The sequence below is a fragment of the Rhincodon typus genome, chromosome 26 (assembly GCF_021869965.1).
Source record: "Rhincodon typus isolate 14 chromosome 26, sRhiTyp1.1, whole genome shotgun sequence".
Lineage (NCBI taxonomy): Eukaryota > Metazoa > Chordata > Chondrichthyes > Orectolobiformes > Rhincodontidae > Rhincodon > Rhincodon typus.
The window spans coordinates 34950780-34971999 of NC_063357.1; the positions used below are offsets into that span (position 1 = coordinate 34950780).

General features: G+C 42.1%; 1 protein-coding gene across 2 annotated transcripts in view; it reads left to right on the top strand.

The window, feature by feature from the left end:
* tmem132e (transmembrane protein 132E) overlaps positions 1–21220 on the top strand; it is a 606787-nt gene that overhangs the window by 406542 nt on the left and 179025 nt on the right. For both annotated transcript variants that reach the window (XR_007264880.1, XM_048612749.1), the window contains exon 5: positions 10713–10856. Coding sequence is in view for 1 of the 2 variants with exons in the window: in XM_048612749.1 (XP_048468706.1) it covers positions 10713–10856 (144 nt within the window). In the remaining variant the exon portion in view is untranslated. The remainder of the gene's footprint in view (positions 1–10712; positions 10857–21220) is intronic.

The following is a 21220-nucleotide window of genomic DNA, read 5'->3' on the forward strand; positions in this document are numbered from 1 at the left end:
TACAATGCTTTCATTCTTCAACAATGTGTACTACAGCCATCATCAAGTCTCTAAGGCAGACAATTACCTCTGAGAGTAAGCAATACTTCTGTCACACATAGCTTATAGCCCCACTGCGCTAACCTATCATGCAAGTTCAGAGAGGTATTAATGAGTGCCATATATCTATGTGTAAAATCTTATAACAAACCATTGGTGATTTCTGTGCCTAGATTATTCGGGGAAAGCTCTACAAGTCCAAGAAAGTCTTCATGTTTGTGGTAGAATGTTGTATCCCCTAAGATCTCGCTATTATGGGAGCAACCACTAGATCCTGGGATCCAGAGACCACTTTGTAAGAAGGAGGAGAAAGAAGGGAAGAGACTACTTGGACCGGCTGAAACTGGATGGAAGAAAATGAAACTTTCCCACCCCCAATATGGACCATCATCCCCTTGCAATACATTATGGATTCCCCACAACAAAGATCTCCTAGCCTGCAACACTCAATGAAGATCAACTGCAGTAACTTTCACATGAAACTTTATCCAGCAATACATAAGTAATAGAAAAAAATCCAGAACTAATCAACCTTGTGCATTCCTTTAGTGTCTGTCTTATTGATACCCTAGTCATTGTATGCAGTGCTACTAGTGGCCGCAGCATGGTCGGTGGAATAGTCCTGACTGTTACAGAGGAGACTGCATATGATTTGGGGAATGCCCTGAGTAGCACTGGGACTCGAAGCCCTGACTTTAGAATGCATTGTCTGAATGTGGGATACAGCAGTGTATGCTGGCTAGCTAAAAGAAAATAACAAGAGCACAAGTATTGTCACCCTGTAAGGAGAGCAGGCTTGTATTCAACAATGCCACTTCCGGAGGACAAAACCTCAGCATTTCTTCCCACCAGTCAGAGCATGAATTGCTAGACTGTCTGAGTGCTCATTTGTCCTGTCGAATGCTGACAATATCCATGATATCAGCTGTTGCTCCCTGAGTGGCAGCAGTCTATGGCTGATTGGATTAGGGTTAGGATTAGTATTCTGAAGCTGCAAACCACCAACTAAGATCTTATGAATGCTATCTGTGACCTCGTCCTGTGTTGCAGTGGAAGCTGAGATAACAGTCTGCAGACATTTCATAACAGGGTTGCTTTGGTAATGCCCTGGGCTGTGTTGGAACCAGATTGCTCCATGCACCTAGCCATTGAATGAAAGCCATCTGGTAAGCTTAATGCCAATACATCATGCAAATTGGTGTGCCTATTTATCAGTATGTTCCTGTTGCTTGCCCCAGTGAGATAATTACATAAGTGTCCTGCAGCACAACTCATCTGTAATCTTGCTCTTCAGACATTTGCGCACAGAGTCGTTCCCTTGTCCTAGCTGCAGCCCCCTTCTGACCAGTGGCTCACCACTTGAAGACCCTGACTCAAGCCTGAAACTAGTCTCTAAACTGGGTGCAGTGGCAGTATCTGACCAGATGGCCTTAAATGCCACATTGTGTTACTGTACTGATTATCTATTTTCTTTTATCTTTGAATTTGCTTCCTGTACAGCTGAGCAGCTAATTGCTCCTCACTGTCATGAAGCAGGAAAAATTAAGAAAAAGGGGTAAGGAGCAGGTGGTAGGTGAAAAATGGGAGTTCCATGATCACTCCATCTGCAATTTCAATGTCATAGCACCTTTCATGATGAAAATCAAGAGTCAGTGGAGAAATTACATGAGACAGCAGCCAATTGTCATTCAGGATGATTTTCCTACATAGAATACCATTAGCACTGGAGCACAGTTACCCATGAATCAAAGGACTATCTCTTGGAGGATGCTAAAGGTATGTAACCTTCCTGATGATCCTCTGTACTTCCCTTCTATTGTGTATCAATCTGTTCTGCCAGAGAGAAAAAATGAATATCATATCAATGTGTCTGAATGATGCTTTCCATACCCGAATAGCTGAAGCCACGTAGACAGGCGGTGAGAGTTATTTATAATTTCAAATACAGGATGTAATAAAATCTAATAGAAGCTCAAATAATTAACCATTTACAAATTACAAGAATATCTGATTTTAAGTTGTAAATATGTTCCTGGAAACGTACAGTGGAACTACTTATATCAAAGACAGGTTTCCCATTTAGAAGTCGATACTATCAGGTGATCTGTTCCCAGTGCAAGTTAACAGTAATGATTTTCTTCTGCCTCACCTTTTCTAAGTTTGAAGAATGCTGAAATGGATTATTGCACCTTGTACTTTTGCTTTTCTTGGTAAATCTCCCCATAGTTCCGGATGATTTTTTTCATGTCTCTACTGACATTTAAGTATCTTTCCAAAAGGGGATCATTATCTTTGAAAATGTTCAGATCTTCTTGTTTTTCAATTTTACTTACTTGTTTCATGATGTTTTTCCTCTTTATCTTTCCCCGATAGACCTCAAGCTCCAATCAGAGCCTTATTGGTCAATATTTTGTTGTGAGATTTCTGCATCTCCTCAAAATTATCTTGTGCAACTTCAGAAAATCTTCTTTTGGTGACCATTATCTTTGTGACTAAAATTCACAAAAGCCATGAACCGCTTTAGGGAACATCATGCACCAAATAAGATTCGTGGTTAACTATTATACTTCCACATGAGCATTTGCAATGTTTTTATTTACCTTAACAATCTTGTAAGCATTGCTAAATCCCAATATCATTGACGTTCCTCCATCATCAATATCCTTAATGATGAAAATTCCACACAAATAGTAAGCTGTGAACATCGTGATAATGCTTTGATGCAAAAGTTGTGGTATTTTTGGAAGGAATTCCACGTACACTTCACTGCAGAGGTTATTATTACAATTTGGGGGGTGGAAAAAAGAGGCGGAATAGAAGACAGCAATGATGATAGTTAAAGGAAAAGGGCATAAAACAGATCTGAGTATGATGGGATTGAAAAGATAGTAAGGAATGAATGTAGACATACTAAAGTGAAATGTTAATGAAGTGTATGATGAAGTATTGAAGCTGGAAATACATCACTAAACGACAGTTATGCACCTGAAGGTGATATCTTAACACAATGAAAGAAATAGCAAATAATACGTGCATTTGAAAAGGTTCCAGTAGCAAAAAGATGGATTGAATTTAAAAATGAATTTTATGATGATCCAAATCAAGAGAGTCCTCAAAATATAGATGCAAACAATGGACAAAACCATATAAAGTTGGAAGTAAGGAATGCTTTACAATTGAGGCATATAGGACAAGGTCTAAGCAAGAATGAAGTAACAAAAGAACACCTAAAAGCAGTTTAAGAAACAGAATTAAAAGTGAGAACAAACATTTGTGAGCCTATGCCTAGTTGGAAATAACATGAAAATATTAGACCCAAATCCCATTATGGCTAATCATATGCTTTTTCTAAATTGTATTAAGAATTAAAACATTAATTAATCAGGTTTCTTTAATAAACACAAAATGATTAGTTCATTATGAAACTAAAGCCATTCAATGAAAATACAGAATTGATTAATACACACACAACTTGTAATATGAAAATATAATTATTTATGTCTCTGAATAACACAAACATTGACACACACAAGCTTTAAGTAAAGGAAAAAAGATTCTCTCTAATAAGATTCTCTTTAAATAGAAAAATGTTTTCTGGTAAATCATGACTATTCTTGAAGGTCAAAAAAGCAGAGGACATAGAATGTTCTGAAGTCTGTCAATCTGGTGTTGTGGTATGCATGGTTATCTACAGGGTCTTAGCAGACAACTTACTCAAGAAATACAATACTGAGAAGTTCTTTCAATCATTCTTCCAGAGGAGCAATCAAGTTTCACCCTAATTTCACAATAAAGATGTTCAGACACAGGAGATTCAAACTGAGCATTTTGTTCTCTTGCGCACTTTCCTCATCTGTAAAAATCCAAACAAAAACTCCAAGTTTGCAAACACCAGAACAACTATAAAACCCAGTCATAAAACAGTCAGATGTTTTCCCTGAAGTGAATTCAAGCAACCAAGACCAGCAATTATATGGAACCATGTGGTTTCCAATAAGTGCATTGTGTAAAAAATAAGTTCCAATGTGTCTTTCCATTGACTTTTTGAAAAAAAAAGCTCTCCAGACGACCCACAATCCTTCACACTCAAGTCCGCAAAAATTAACAAATCTGAAATGCTTTCAATACACAGTGGATATGTGTGAGGATGGCGCAAGACAAACAAGAGTGACAAATTTTGACAGCAGGTCTCCTGACAAGTGTAGCTACAAGCACCAACACAACCAGAGGCTTAATCTTGAAGATATCTTCTACATTTTCACCAGGTACTAAAGTCATTTCTCTTCCGGTGTCATTGATCCCAACATGGACCATGTTCTCTGGCTGTTCACATCAACCCCAATTCAGAATTCCCTGTTTGTATTCCGTGACATCTTAAACATCCAGATGTGGTCTCACCAGCACCATGTGTAGCTATACTAAGACTTCCCTACTCTTCTACTCCAATCCCTTTGAAATAAGGGTCAACATTCCAGATATTTTAAATCAATCTGTTCAGAGAAGATATTACACTCCTCTGGAGCAGATAGGACTTGAACCTGGGCCTCTTGCTCAGAGGTAGTGACATCACCACTGTGTCAAAGGAGTGTTCAGGATCAACATTCCATTACTCTTCTTGATTACCAGCTGCACCTGTGTGATAGCTTTTTGTGTTTCATGCACAACTCACAAGTCATTTTGTGTTGTGGCTTTCTGGAGCTTTTCTCCATTTAAATACTATTCTATTCTACTGTTCTGTCTTCCAAAATGAACAACTTCAATTTTCCCATGATGCACTCCATTTGCCAACTTTTTACCTGTTTACTTAACCTATCAATATCTTTCTGTAAACAGTTTGTACCCCTCTCACAACCTGCCTATCATTCTGTCAGCTGCAAGTTTGGCCAAAGTACATTTGCTTCCTTCCACCAAGTCATTATTATGCATTGTAAACAGTTACAGTCCCAGCACTGATCCCTGCGGAACCCCACTGGTTGCAGGATCCAACCTGAAAAAGAACTCCTTATCCCCACTCACTGTTTCCTGGCCATTAATCAACTCTCTATCCATGCCAATATACTGCTTCCAAAACCATGAGCTTTTATCTTATGACTTAACCTTTTGTGATATATTCTATTAAATGCCTTCTGAAAGTCCAAACAAACACATCTACCGGCTCCCTCCTATCCACTCTGGTTGAGACTTCGTTGAAAAACTCTTAAGAAATGTTCCTTCCATGAAGCCAAGTTGGCTTTGCTTGATTAGATTGTGATTTTTCCAAGTACTTCCGTAATAACAGATTCCAATTTTTTTCCAACAGTACATGTTAGGCTAATCAGTCTATAGTTATCATTTTTTGCCTGCTTCCCTTTTTGAATAAGGATGTCACATTAGTTACCTCTTAGTGCCAGTAAAAATAAAGTTCATTATAACTCATTCGATGTTGAATCCTAATGCATGGATTTAGTAATATGATTTGAGAATTGACAATGCCTAATGATAACATCTTTATAAATGCTTGCTAAACATTATTAAAAAAACATGATCTTCGTGCTTCTCATCTTTCACTCATCGTGCAAGAAACCAAACTTACAAATAGTTCATAAATTCATAAATGTGATAAATGGGTGCTGATTTGTTGGACCATTGGTTCACAGGAGATGCAACATAAATTGTTAATTATCAATCTTAGCTTGTTGATTAAACATAGACCAGGTAGGTAGACTTCAACTGATTGTGGCATTATCAAATAGCATTTTTCAAATAGCAGAACCATGTTGGATACAGAGTAGTGAGGTTTGCAAGCAAGGGCTGGTTAAATACAGTCAGCAGGTTGCCTGCTGAGGACAGCTAATGGGATGCATTGCTTGTTATGGTATGCCAGTCATTGGGAAGTGCAGCCCACATACTTGGTATCACATTGCTACTGAAACACATATACCATATTACTTCTTTTTGGCTTGACAGCAGCATCATGTTAGTGGAAAATACCACTTGCTTATTTGCTGCATATTAGCAGCATGAGATAGCTAGGTTCTCCAGCTTCTCAAATCTTTGAGATAACTTTTTCTTCAAGGGTAATCTAAGTTGGACTGGACACCTATCAGGGCCAAATGTGGCAGCCATAGGTCATTTTATGCATTCACACAGCAATAGACAGTGAGTGAAGATTTGATCAGGGTAAACATTATGCAGAATAGTTTTGAAATGCCCTATCTCAGCATCAAGCTTTCATGGTGAGTAGATGGCTATGGCGCTTTCATATGGTTGTCAATAAAGATCTTGTCCCTTGTGGAATGTTTGGAATCCCAAAGTGTATATTGACAAATGAACGTAGCCTTACAATTGTTAGTAGTAGGGAACTCATTGGCAGACTTCTCAACTAACACCTCGAGGAAAGCAATTTCATTTGATTGCTCCATTTCAATGGTAAGTTTAAATACACAATGGAGTTTATGCAGCTTGTAAAGAAATTCTTTGATGTAGTTGTGGATTCAAATATTGCAACATGTCGTCTACATATTGGAAGACTACAATGAGTAGAAGGTTAAAGGTCATTCCATCAAAGTAATGGTAATTAATAAAGATGTTTAGAAGGACATCAGAGGGATCCCATAGCAAAACTATCAACTTGGCATATATAGTATCATTGAAACTGAATTCAACTGTGTTGCTAAGTTCAAGGAAAACTGATTCAGATACCAGTGGTGCATCTAGATTACCATGGTATAATGATCTAGTGTAAATGTCAATGGTTTCCTTGATTGCTTTGGTTATTAGGCTAACAATGTTGAAATAGCACATGAACATGATATTACTCTTGATATTTAGGTTTTGTATGAGCTTTAAGAAAGTGATTTTTTTAATTCATTCACTTTAATTGAATTTAATTCATTACTGCTAAAGCCAAAATTTATTGCCCTTCCCTAACTACCCAGAAGTAGTTAAGAGTGAACCACATGTCTGTGGCTCTGACATCACATGTAGACCAGATCAGGTAAAGATATCAGGTTCCCTTCCCTAAAGGACGTTAGTGAATGAGATTTTTTTACAACAATTGACAGTGATTACATTGTGGCTATTAGGTTAGCTTCTAGTTCCAGATTTTATTGAATTCAAATTTCCCTCTCTGCCGTGGTGGAATTCCAACCCATGTCTTCAAAACATCAGACTGAGGCTCACGAGTTACCAGTTCCAGAGAAATTATCACTATGCCACCACTTCCCTCACAGTGTTTGTGGAAAACAAATTTAAAACCGATTGCAGCAATTCAGTCAACCATTTGGCCAAGTCATACTGTGTTGAGTCAAGCACAGATAAAACAGGACGTAAAGGGGCATTCCTTTTGTGTGTCTTTGGAAGCCTGCACATGCGTGAATGCAGTGAGCCACGAAAACAAGCCCTATCATAAATATTTCAAAACCAAGTCTAACAACCACCTCTGCAATTTGTCCTGAAGTGTGGCTGTGAGATCTATAGCAGCAGGTCCTATGGATATGAGCTTAGAATTGTTGTTGAGCACAACATATATTTTATCAACAAGGTGCAGGGCTGGATGAACACAGCAGGTCAAGCAGCATCATAGGAGCAGAGAGGCTGACGTTTCGGGCCTAGACCCTTCATCAGAAAAGGGGGAGGGGAAGGGGGTTCTGAAATAAATCGGGAGAGAGTGGGAGGCAGATAGAAGATGGATAGAGGTGAGGATAGGTGGAGAGGAAACAAACAGGTCGAAGAGGCGGGGATGGGGCCAGTAAAGGTGAGTGTAGGTGGGGAGTTAGGGAGGGGATAGGTCAGTCCAGGGAGGACGGACAGGTCAAGGGGGCGGGATGAGGTTAGTCGGTAGGAGATGGAGGTGCGGCTTGAGGTGGGAGGAAGGGATAGGTGGGAGGAAGAACAGGTTAGGGAGACAGGGACGAGCTGGACTGGTTTTGGGATGCGGTAGGGGGAGGGGAGATTTTGAAACTTGTGAAATCCACATTGATACCCATTGGGCTGCAGGGTTCCCAAGCGGAATATGAGTTGCAACCTTCTGGTGGACCATCTCTAACACCTCTCTCCCCTTCCTGGACCTCTCTGTCTCCATATCGGGCAACCACCTAGAAACCGATACTCATTTCAAGCCCACTGACTCCCACAGCTACCTAGAATACTCCTCCTCCCACCCACCTTCCTGCAAAAATGCTATCCCCTATTCCCAATTCCTTCGCCTCCGCCGCATCTGCTCTCAGGATGAGGCATTCCACTCCCGTACATCTCAGTTGTCCTCGTTTTTCAAGGACCGTAACTTCCCCCTCTCAGTGGTCGAGAACACCCTCAACCATGTCTCCCACATCTCCCGCAACTCATCCCTCACACCTCGTCCACGCAATAAGAACCAAAAAAGAATCCCCCTCGTCCTCACGTACCACCCCACCAACCTCCGGATCCAACGCATCATCCTCCGACACTTCCGCCATCTGCAATCCGACCCCACCACCAAAGACATCTTTCCCTCCCCACCCCTATCTGCTTTCCGGAGGGACCACTCTCTCCATGACTCCCTTGTCTGCTCCACACTCCCCTCCAGTCCCACCACACCCGGCACTTTTCCCTGCAACCGCAGGAAGTGCTACACCTGCCCCCATACCTCCTCCCTCACCCCCATCCCAGGCCCCAAGAAGATTTTCCACATCAAGCAGATGTTCACCTGCACATCTGCCAATGTGGTATACTGCATCCGGTGTGGCTTCCTCTACATCGGGGAAACCAAGCGGAGGCTCGGGGACCGCTTTGCAGAACACCTACGCTCGGTTCGCAATAAACAACTGCACCTCCCAGTCGCAAACCATTTCAACTCCCCCTCCCATTCCTCAGACGACATGTCCATCCTGGGCCTCCTGCAGTGCCACAACGATGCCACCCGAAGGTTGCAGGAACAGCAACTCATATTCCGCTTGGGAACCCTGCAGCCCAATGGTATCAATGTGGATTTCACAAGTTTCAAAATCTCCCCTCCCCCTACCGCATCCCAAAACCAGTCCAGCTCGTCCCTGCCTCCCTAACCTGTTATTCCTCCCACCTATCCCCTCCTCCCACCTCAAGCCGCACCTCCATCTCCTACCGACTAACCTCATCCCGCCCCCTTGACCTGTCCGTCCTCCCTGGACTGACCTATCCCCTCCCTAACTCCCCACCTACACTCACCTTCACTGGCCCCATCCCCGCCTGTTTGACCTGTTTGTTTCCTCTCCACCTATCCTCTCCTCTATCCATCTTCTATCCGCCTCCCGCTCTCTCCCTATTTATTTCAGAACCCCCTTCCCCTCCCCCTTTTCTGATGAAGGGTCTAGGCCCGAAACGTCAGCCCCTCTGCTCCTATGATGCTCCTTGACCTGCTGTGTTCATCCAGCCCTGCACCTTGTTGTCTCGGATTCACCAGCATCTGCAGTTCCTACTATCTCTGATATATTTTATCAAGGTAGTCATGTAAGTTCCGTATGATCTTTTCAGTTCTTCGTCAGCTTTATATTTATGTATGTCAGAGTTTGTCAGGCTTACGCAATGGAACCAGATATTCACATTGCATATGATGATGTGTCAGATCATTGTGTGTTCCACAATATTCACATGCTGGGTCTTCTGGATGTGCTTTCATGGCCTCAGCATCCTTGTTCAATGTTGGTTTGTGGTGTAATAACTGGTAATGAAGGAGTATGAACTCAGAGAATACCTCTTCCTGTTTAATGCAGTGTGAGAGCACAGAAAAATTGAAACCCTAAGTAAGAACAAACTCTTCATTTTAAGAGATTACATTCTCTTAGAGGTTTATCACATGTTTGGGGTCAGCATTCATTATGCAGTTAAACAGCTTATGCTCAAGAACATTTGAGTAATGCAGACTTGTTTCAAGTGGGAAACAGAAACAGAAACTGCTGGAAAAGCTCAGCAGGTCTGAGAACAGAGCTGAAGAAGAGTCACTTGACCTGAAACGTAAACTCTGATTTCCCTTTACAGATGCTGCCAGACCTGCTGAGCTTTTCCAGCAGTTTCTGTTTTTGTTTCTGATTTACAGCATCCGCAGTTCATTTGGTTTTTATTTAGTGTTTCAAGTGGGTATTGTTTATGGTGCAGTCATCTTTGTTATTTGCTTTCTTGGTGTCTGCAATTAGGTTCTTTTTCTTACCATTTTCTAAATTAACATGCATTGGAGAAGGGTCTGGACCCGAAACATCAGCTTTCCTGCTCCTCTGATGCTGCTTGGTCTGCTGTGTTCATCCAGCTCTACACCTTGTTATCTCAGATTCTCCAACATCGGCAGTTCCTACTATCTTTGGAAGGTAATGTTGTTTGGGTGACAAAAATATCTTAAAAATGCAAATTATTTGCCAACAGTACCCACAATGAGAAGAAGTTTCAAATCATGTTGTCAGAAGCAGGTTGACTGCCCTTCTACACAAAGTAAAAGGAAATTGAAGAGGTATTTGGTTCACATCAATTATCAAAATACATGTGAGAGAAGAAATAATTCAAAAATTGAAGCTGAATCATCCTCACTTGACCTGAAATTTACAGCTTTCCTCCAGATTACTTCAATCAATAAACCAAAGACTGAATGCCACATCTATGGTTTCCAGGCTCACAATCTAATTTGCTAAATATGTGAAAACAATGAACTGTCCAAAGATTAACATTGTGCTACTTCCCTCCTTTACTAGGATACAGAGATCATCAATACTGCAATACTGACAGGAAGGACTGTCGCCATTCCTTTAAAGGTCGTTGCTGTGGAAATGAATGGAATCATCACAGATGTGTCACCCTCTGTTCAGTGCAGATCAACTAATGAAGATATTATTAAGGTAACCACACAGACAGTGAGACAAGAATGAACATGGAATGAATTATTAGCCAATGTTACCAGCTGAATTAATTTGTTTCATTCATGCATTCACAGATTTATTTCAATCAAAAAAATGGATGTAGTATTAGTATTTCCATTGTGTCAGCCAATATGGTGTCTGGTAATATTCAAGTGGACTACTCCTGATGTTTTACATGGATTAACATAATGACTTAAGAATGGGATTGATAGCATCCTGAATAAAGGAAGATTATATCAGTTGGAAACACCTAGATGTTACAATTCTTTGTTATTGTTCATGTCATAATTTTTTAACTTAATGTTGCAGTTAGGTTGCAAATACGTCCAATTTCCAACAGTGTACAAGATCAAGTTACACAAACTGATTGATTCCACATTTTTGTCAAAATAGAGTAACACTGTTATTTGTTATCTATTTTTTGTAAGGATGGACATAACGTGAAAGCTTTGCCTCCTGAACCTTCAAAATCATTGACATTACTGCAGAAAATGTTCAATGTTTGTGCATAATTTTAAGAGGAATTGGATCTTAATAGATTTGAGTTATCATAAGGTAGTGTTAGGTTTTTATATAGAAGCAATATTCAGTGGATATTAGAAATATGAAACAAAAATGCATGAAATACTCTGGACCTCTGGCAGTATCTATGGAGAAAGAAGTAGATTTAATGGGCTGGATTTTGTCAGGGCAGGCAGTGGCCCCAGTGGAGGGTCAAAAATCTGAGGGTAACACAACTGCAGCCGTATACAAGATGTCCAACCTGATTCTATGCCAATAAGCAATTTAATTCCTTTTAAGTGACAATATCTTGCCTTGAAGAGCTTTTTGGAACAGTGGCACTACTGGGATTGCATCTCTCCCAGGACAGTACCATCAATACTGCCCTCTAATAAAGGTAATTGAGATAACGTGGTGTAGAGCTGGACGAACACAGCAGGCCAAGCAGCACCAGAGGAGCAGGAAAGCTGACATTTCGGATCGAGACCCTTCTTCAGAAATGGGGGAGGGGAAGGGGATTCTGAAATAAATAGGGAGAGAGAGGAAGGCGGATAGAAGATGGATAAAGGAGAAGATAGGTGGAGAGGAGACAGACAGGTCAAAGAGGCGGGGTTGGAGCCAGTAAAGGTGAATGTAGGTGGGGAGTTAGGGAGGGGATAGGTCGGTCCAGGGAGGATGGACAGGTCAAGGAGGCGGGATGAGGTTAGTGGGTAGGAGATGGGGGTGGGGCTTGAGGTGGGAGGAATGGTTAGGGAGGCGGGGATGAGCTGGGCTGGTTTTGGGATGCGGTCGGGGGAGGGGAGATTCTGAAGCTTGTGAAGTCCACATTGATACCCTTGGGCTGCAGGGTTCCCAAGCGAAATATGAGATGCTGTTCCTAGAGCTTTCGGGTGGCATCATTGTGGCACTGCAGGAGGCCCAGGATGGACATGTCGTCCAAGGAGTGGGAGGGGGCATTGAAATGGTTCGCGACTGGGAGGTGCAGTTGTTTAGTGCGAACCGAGCGTAGGTGTTCTGCAAAGCGGTCCCCAAGCCTCCACTTGGTTTCCCCGATGTAGAGGAGGCCACAATGGGAACAGCGGATACAGTATACCACATTAGCAGATGTGCAGGTAATTGAGTAATAAAGATAATTGAGTCAAGATTGCCACATTCAGTCAGGAGACCCTGGTGAGGGTGAGAAATGGTGTTGCCACTAGGGTAAACTTGGTACTAGAGAGGCCATTGTGCTCAATCAGAAGATTTCACTGCTCAAGCCTGCAGGAAGATCATAGGTTTTAATGTAGTCTTCCCATGCCTTTTGTAGAAGGTCAGCAGAAATAGAAAAGTCTAGTTATTAGATGGGACATCATTATATATGATTCTTATCCTCTGAACAAAAAGAGCAATAAATGTGACATCACTCATTTTGTGCTGCTGAGGTATTGCTAAAGTAAACTTACCCGATATTATCCTGAATGTCTTCTTAACCCCCTAATATACCACAGCAAATGCTTACAAACAAACACTGTTGCCATCTACCCCCACTACTACAGTATGCCCCAATCATCGCTATTACACCAATTAATAGTACCCATCCATTCAAGGCCACTGTCACGTTCTTGATCCAGTTCACTGCTATCCTCGCTCCTGATCCTTCTGTCTATTCAACACTAACCATCATCCTGAACTCAGACATCCCACTCTAGATCATCCTTGACAGTCACTCCAGCCTCTGAACTGCCCATGACCCAACCCCACCCCACTCATCCACCTTGTCTATTCATTGTTATGCTCCCTGCAGAATAATCATAGGTATATCTTCCTTTAAGATCAAAGTTATGCTCCTTCCCAGACGCCACTACTCTCTCTCTGGATCAGCCTTCTTCTTTATTGACCACGTGAACCTTTTGAGAACCTACATGAGGGCTGTTGATAGCAAAATATGATTTGATTTCCAAGACCCCTTCTACAGTAAAGTGCCAAGGTACATCTGCCACATATTTATAGCTTGCTGACTGAATAACTTGAGGCTGAGAATCCAATTTTACCTGCACCTCGGCCTGTCCATTTTGATATTGAATCCCGTGGCTCCTGCTCACCATCTTTAAGATTTCAATGTGTAAACTGAGTGCAGAATACAGTGCTGACTGGCTGCAAATTTAAAATGAGCCCCAGCATTGTGCATAGCTAGCACAAACATATTATTTTGCTTTTGTATTTTGTATTTCTAGGCCTTGAATCTCTGCTTAGACCTGTTTCAAATTAGTAAGGGTAGTAAAGCATGCAGTGGGAAAGAGATGGAGCATTATTTAGGAATCTTCTGTGAACTAGTCAGATGTCTTCTGTTGCAAGCATTGTGAAATACATTACAGTTCATTAATAGAAGGTGCTTCAACAGTCACATTCCACTTTCAGTACACGAAAGAGGATTTCAGTACGTGCTTTAAAAAGAATTGTCCAGCTGCACTTATTCCATGCCCTGCCAAACATACTGCCTGGCTGTTCTCATATGAACCTCAATGCTCTAAACAATTTTTGAGTTACTAGACAAGGTACATGTTGGATGCAATCATCTTATCCTCATGCTGGTTTGGTGATTTGGTGATTTTTTAACTAGATGGGACTGTAGCATTATCCTAGTATGACAACCGAAAAGAATCTGTTCTTCTGACAGTTTACATTGGTTGACTGCAGCAGATTGTCTGCATTGCTTTTACCAAGGATATGTCAGAAACAGGTTGTCAGAGTCTCCATCATAATACGGCAACATCCTTCAATAAATACCGTGAAACTTATTTGAAAACAGCGAAAAAGTCAGAGTCACTGTTATTATGCAATATACTGCAAGTTGTATGAACATATTGTCAGATTGAGACAGTCTATTCCTTATAACATTTCATTTTCTTTTAAGAGTAATAATCACTATTGATAAATTACTTTCTGTTTTTATTGGTAATTACTCATTTATTTGTGCTAGTAAATTCCAGGCTCAAGACTTTAAATCAAACTATGATTGTACTAATATAATTTCCACAGACCTTAAAAAAAACAATTGGAGAAGAAAACTCATTTCTGGTTAGATAAGACGCAATTAACATGAATAGTGTTAAGTGGAAAATAGTTGCCTAGGCTTGCTTTCAGCTATGGGGGTATTTTGGTGTGCAACCCATTGCAGAATGCAGTGTTAACTGGCTACATGCTCAAAATGGGGCTGAGAAATGTGCATAGCTAGAACTTGTTTCAAGTCTGAAAGGTAGTGTGTTCTGTTAAAGAAAATCTGCTGTCATTTCACTGAAGCTAATTCAAATTACTTGTGGAAAACTAGAAAAGAAATAAAAGGAAGTAAATGAAACAACACATAAGAGGTGGGGTCGGATATGATCTATCACCACTGGAGGTATTAATTAGTACAGGAGATGAAAAGGAGAGAGACCCAGCAAAAAATTCAATGGCAGAGCAATGCTTTGAACCTCACCTACATTATACATTCTTAAAAAATGGAGTGTGAAACAGCACAATTGATCCTGGAGTAATATTATTTAAAGGAACAATAATTTGATTACAGGTAAGTAAAATCTGTGGAACTTTTTCACTGTTTTCAAATAAGTTTCACTGTATTTATTGAAGGATGTTGTCGTATTATGATGGAGATGGCAAAGGAATGGGTGATCTGTATACACAAAGGCTGCAATATTTTTGAGGCAACATTGGAAATTACTTTGGATCTACAGTACAACAGGGAGATAAAATGGAGGCTGTGAAGATAGCAAGCATCTTGCATTCCGTAAGAACATATGAACATGAGAAATAGGAGAAGTAACAGGTTATTTGGTCCCTGTAGGCATTTTATTGAATGCCTCTTTGAATTCCAAATATACTATATCTATTTGTTCCCCTTTATTCACAGGCGGGGTTGTTGAGGTACTGCTGGATGGGGTGCTACTGATGTAGGACATCACTTTCCCCCAGGACCAGCACAGAGGGCCACAGCAGTAGACCATGCTAGCTATGTCCAAGGTTACACCTGGTTTAAAGCAGTCTCAGCCAGCTGGAGAAAGGCCCACCACTGTAGAAAGAAGGGTTTTTTTTATCTCCTCCATGATAATTCCTACCGCCTTCTCTCTAATACCTCATACTCAATCCATCTCTGCTCCTGTACCCAAATTCAAGCAAGGCTCAAGCTTTAGTACTCTCACGCCTGCCTACATCTTCCCTGCTCAGTCTCACCCACAGCAACCTGTGAGACCACTCACCCTGCATGTCATTTGTACTGCCTACTCAATCGCTCAGGACACCTCACCTACACCAACAGTATAGCTATGCCATCCATTTTCAATTCTCACAATACCTATCTTTCTCTCTTATTCCAGCCCACATTGGAGCAGAAAGAATCAAGTTGAGTGGTGGGCTCCTGAAAAATAAAATTAGAGAGATTGTTGCTGAAAAGGTCCTGAATTGGTATCAGAGGCTGCTCCTGACTTATTGTGCTGGATCCCTGAGTGAAGGCTATTCCCCTTGACTTGACTGAGCCTGCTGGCAACTATGACAAGGTTCCTGGCTTATATATGCACGACATAGCATGGCAAGACAGAAGCCTGGCAGCTCTGGCTAAGGAAGCAGAGTGTAAAAGGGCAAGGCAAGCCAATGCCAGGCAAGGATACTGTGAGTACCTAGGTAGGCTCAGATTGAGTGATTGCTCTCACAGCAAATGAAGACCTCAGAGATGCAGCCTAGTCTGGTCCATGACTTGGGTGTGTGATCCTGACGCACAGTGTCCTTGCTGCAGTAATGTTACAATGATAGTTGCTGGTGCAGCCCAAGGTACAGCATTGAAGTGCAAAGGTATGTTATAAGTCGAAAAGAGATTAGCCATGAAGGTTCTTAGGTGCTGATACATGCCAGATATCAATGACTGTGCACATATGGCTGGTGCCCACTGAACATGACCAGAGATGTTGCCACCTCATTTCCGAAATAAAGATCCTTTCGAGCAAGTGGCAAGCTGAATCACCCAGGTGTTTGCTAGGTTTCTTGCTTAGTTTTCCTGATGTCAAGCTTGTTTGATAAAATAGGAGGCTATATATTAATGAGTTCTGTTGGGGTGTTAAAAAAGCATTTAACAACAATAATCACCATCAACCAGCAACCCACTGCTGCCTAGTGGGAGTCTCACCATGCCACTTTCGAAAAACCCCAACACCCCAAGCCTTCTTATCACATGTTCTCCTATTACACACAACCTATTAGCCACTAACAGTTCCCATTAACAGCTATTCACCCTCCTAGTCTGATCGCTATCCACTCCTTTGTCGATCCAACTGTCCTTTTTTTCCCTTTGGGCTGTATCTCCACCTATCATTTACACCTTACCCCTTCACCCACCCTATCTTCTGCATAAAAACAAACATTTTCCTTGCTGCCATAAGTTCTGAGGAAGGGTTACTGGACTCGAAATGTTAACTGATTTCTCTCCAGAGATGCTGCCAAACTTGCTGAGCTTTTCCAGCGATTTCTGTTATTGTTTCTGATTTACAGCATCTGCACTTCTTTTTGGGTTTTTTTCTAATATTTAAGTCACTGCCACATCTCTTCCAGGCATGCCCACCTTGAAGAAGTTCTGCCCCTCTCTTGGACAGGATTTCTGTTCCAATGATGTTTCTTGTCCTCCATTATTAGTTTCACTGTCACTCCTAGTGTTTGACGAGTTATTTACCAAAACTCGATCCACAGCTATTTCACATTACTCAGTGACTGCCTCTAGCTTACCCCATATGGATTACAACTCAAGTTTCATCCTTCGTGCTTTGAATCCACCGGGGACCATAGGTATTTCGGTGACATTCAACGTTCCCCAGACAGCTGCCCATGCTGCAACGTGAGATTCACACAGATTGTCATGCGTTGTCATATGCTCACTCTCGACCTCTCTCTCCAACAGTATAGCATCACACTGGCTCAGAGCTGCATAGCACCCCAGTTCCACTTTATCCTCCAGCTCATTCGACATGCTAACAAGAAACTTTTTCTTTTCCTTTTAGACATCAAGTGACACAAGATGCAACAACTCAAAGATATCTACGGCCCTCTGGAACCTTCCTCCCCTCCCCTTCCCTCTGACTTCATCCCCTCTTCCAACCCCACTTCCTGTCATGTATTTACCATCCCTCCTGATCTTCTGCTGTCCGATGCTGAACGTTCTGTACTCAGCAAAGGTCTCCTTTTGCATCCCCACCTTAATGAATTTCGGGCATGACATGACATTGAACTCTTCTTCTGTTGCCTTTGCCTCTGTGTCCATTTCTTTGGATACAAGTCCTTTCCCCATCCCACAGACCCTTTCGCCCATCTCGAACACTCTCCATCCAGCTCTACCCCTTCCTCTTGCTTTTTACCTGCACTCAATCTGTTCATTGAGAACTGTCGACATGACATTGGTCACCTCAATTTCTCTGTCTCTCACCCATTCCAGTCAACCTCCTGGGAACTGACTGCATTCCGTGCTGTCAGATCCAACCCTGACTTTGTAATTAAGCCTGCTGAGAGGGGTGGTGGTGTTGACTGGCAGACTGATCTCTACATTGCAGAGACTGAGCGCCAGCTCTCAGATACCTCCTTCTATCTCCCCCAGACCATGACCCCACCATTGAACATCAGGCCATCACAATGGTTACTAACCTTATTTCATCCGGTGATCACCACCACCGCTCCCCCCCACTCCTCCACCCGGCCCCCCCATTGCCTCCAAGCTGATTGTCTCCCAACCCCGTATTGGCTCACTTGTACTTCCTTCCCAAAATCCACAAACAGAACTGCCCAGGCAGACCTATTGGTTCTGCCTGCTCCTGCCCCACAGAACTCATCTCTTCCTACCTCAACTCGATTTTTTTCTCCCCTTGTTCAATGCCTGCCCACTTACGTCCACAATTCCCATGACACTTTATATCAGTTTTAGAATTTTCAGTTTGTGAGCTCCAGCTACTTCCTCTTTACTATGGACACTCAGTCCCTTTGCACATCCATCCCACAACTGGAATGTCTTGGGGCTCTCCAAATTTTCCTGGAAATAAAGGCCTGAACCACCCATCCACCACCGGCCTTCTCTGCCTGGTCGAGTTCATCCTCACCCTGAACAACTTCTGTTTTAACTCATGTCACCTTCTTCAGGTCAGAGGGGTGGCCATGGGTACCCGCATGGGCTCCAGTTATTCCTGTCTCTACATTCCTTGTTCCAGTCCTACTCTCACTCCCACCCACAACTATTTCTCCAGTATATTGATGACATCATCAGTGCTGCTTCCTTCTCATTCAGAATTGGCGAGATTTATCAATTTTGCTTCCAATTTCCACCCCAACCTCACCTTCACCTGGTCCATCTCTGGCTCCTCCCTTCTCTGCCTCAACATCTCTGTTTCCATTTCTGGGGATTGGCTGGCCACCAATATCCACTATAAACCCACTGTCTCTAATAGTTACCTTGACTACACATTCTCACCCCCTGCTTCCCGTAAAGACGCCCTTCCATTCTCCCAGTTCCTCCGTCTCCATTGCATCTTCCCCAGCACCATAGTTGACAAGGCCCTCAGCCAGGTCCAACCCATTTCCCGCACTTCACCTCTCATTCCCTCTCTTCCCTCCCATACAATACAGTCCCCCATGTCCTTACCTACCATCCCACCACCATCCACACCCAGAGGATCATTTGCTGTCATTTCCACCACCTCCATCAGGATGCCACCATCAGACACATATTACCCTCCCCTTCCTTGCCGGCCTTCTGCATGAACTGTTCCCTCTGGGACACCCTGGTCCACTCTTCTTTCACACAAAACAACACCCCCGACAGCAACCACAGAAGGTGTAACACGTGTCCCTTTACTTCCTTCCTCCTCCAAATCCAAAGGTCTAAATACACCTTCCAGGTGAAGCAGCGCTTTACCTGCACTTCACTCAATCCAGTCTACTTCATTCGCCCCTCACAATGTGGTCTCCTCTACATTGGTGAAATGAAGTGAAAGCTGGGTGACTTCTTTGAGAACACACATGTTCTGTCCACAAAAAGACTCTGAGCTTCCAGTTGCCTGCCACTTCAACACACCACCTTGTTCCTTGGCCATCATTTCTGTCTCAGGCTTGCTGCAGTGCTCCAGCAAATCTCAGCACAAGCTGGAAAAACAGCACCTCATTTTCTGCTTGGGAACTCTATAGCCTACTAGACTCAATATCAAATTTAACAATTTTTGGGCTTGAGCTCTTCCATGTCCTTACCTTGACCCTCACACCCCAGGCCTTGTTATCACATGGTGTGCTATTACACACAACCCATTGTTAGTCACTAATAGTCCCCATTAACAGCTATTCACCCTCCTAGCCTGACCATTATCCACTGCTTTGTCTTTGAGCTCTATGTCCATCTATTGTTTAATCCCTACCCCCATCCCACCCTATCTTCTGCATAAAAACAAACATTTTCCTCACTGCCATAAATTCTGAGGAAAGGTCACTGGACCCGAAACATTAACTCTGATTTCTCTCCATAGATGCTGCCAGACCAGCTGAGCTTTACCAGCAATTTCTGTTTTTGTTTTTGATTTCCAGCATCTGCAGTTCCTTAGGTTTTCAATAAAAGGAGCTAGTTGCTTCTAAGGTTCAGATAGGCTTTGTTAGACTTGTTACCCAATTCCACCACACATCTCGCTGTAGCCTACATGCCTCAGATCCTATAGGATTCTGCTCTATATTTTTCTGTGATTAATTGTCTTAAGGATTAGCATCTCTAATAATCATTACACACATTACAACGCCTTTTGTGATAGGAACAGTTGTACATGTACACTCAAGCCACACTGCATCCACCCAGCGGAAACATAACTGTTCCTGACACCAGTTCTGAGAAGGCATCACAACAATCTTCAAACATTAATTCCATTTCTCTCTCCATAGATGTTGCCAGACCTGATGAGTTTTTCCAGCATTTCTCATTTTTATTGTCTGTACATCCACCATGGGCAGACGTCAGGACCCACACTGAGATTAAATAGAGTTCTTATGTAGGTATTGATGGATTCACTTATTAAAAAAAGATTTTAAAAACCCTTCACTGCATTTAACTTCTTTTAATCCCTTAAAGAAATAAAAATTTGAATTCATAGTACCACTTCAATGAGCTTGTAACCTTTTGGAGCTGCCAATCAAATTGTAAAGTGATAAGTGTCCCACTGTGACAGTGAAAGGTTTTGAAATCAGTCATGCAGCTCCAATCTTGTAAATGATTGCCCTGGCCTAGCAGAACTCGCACAGTTCTAAAGAGTCATGTTGAACTCAAACTATTTTGTTAATATATCATTATGTTGCAACAAAACCAATGGAAAATCTGAGCTAAAGACATCATCTCTCCCACATCATTAAGCAGATGACTCAATGTTTATAATGATGGATGCATTATATCAATCAATACTCTAATACAGTCTTGTCTTCTGAAAGTGATAAATAAACTAGATTTAATATAGCCCATCCTAGTGGGAACCATGGCTACTGGGCCCATTTAAATACAGAAAATGCACCCTGTATTTGGCTTGCGGTGAAGGCAAATGTTTCTTAATTTAGTCAGAAGTCACACAATACCAGGTTATAGCCTAACAGATTTACTTGAAATCACAAGCTGCGCTGCTCCTTCATCAAGTGAAGTGACACTTCACCTGTCGAAGGTGCAGTGCTCGGAAAGCTTTTGATTTCAAATAAACCTGTCAGACTATAACCTGGTGTCGTGTGATTTCTGACATTGTCTACCGTAGTCCAACACCGGCACCTCCTCTACATTCCTTAATTTAGTCTGAGGGCAAAAGGAGCTGGAAACCATTCCT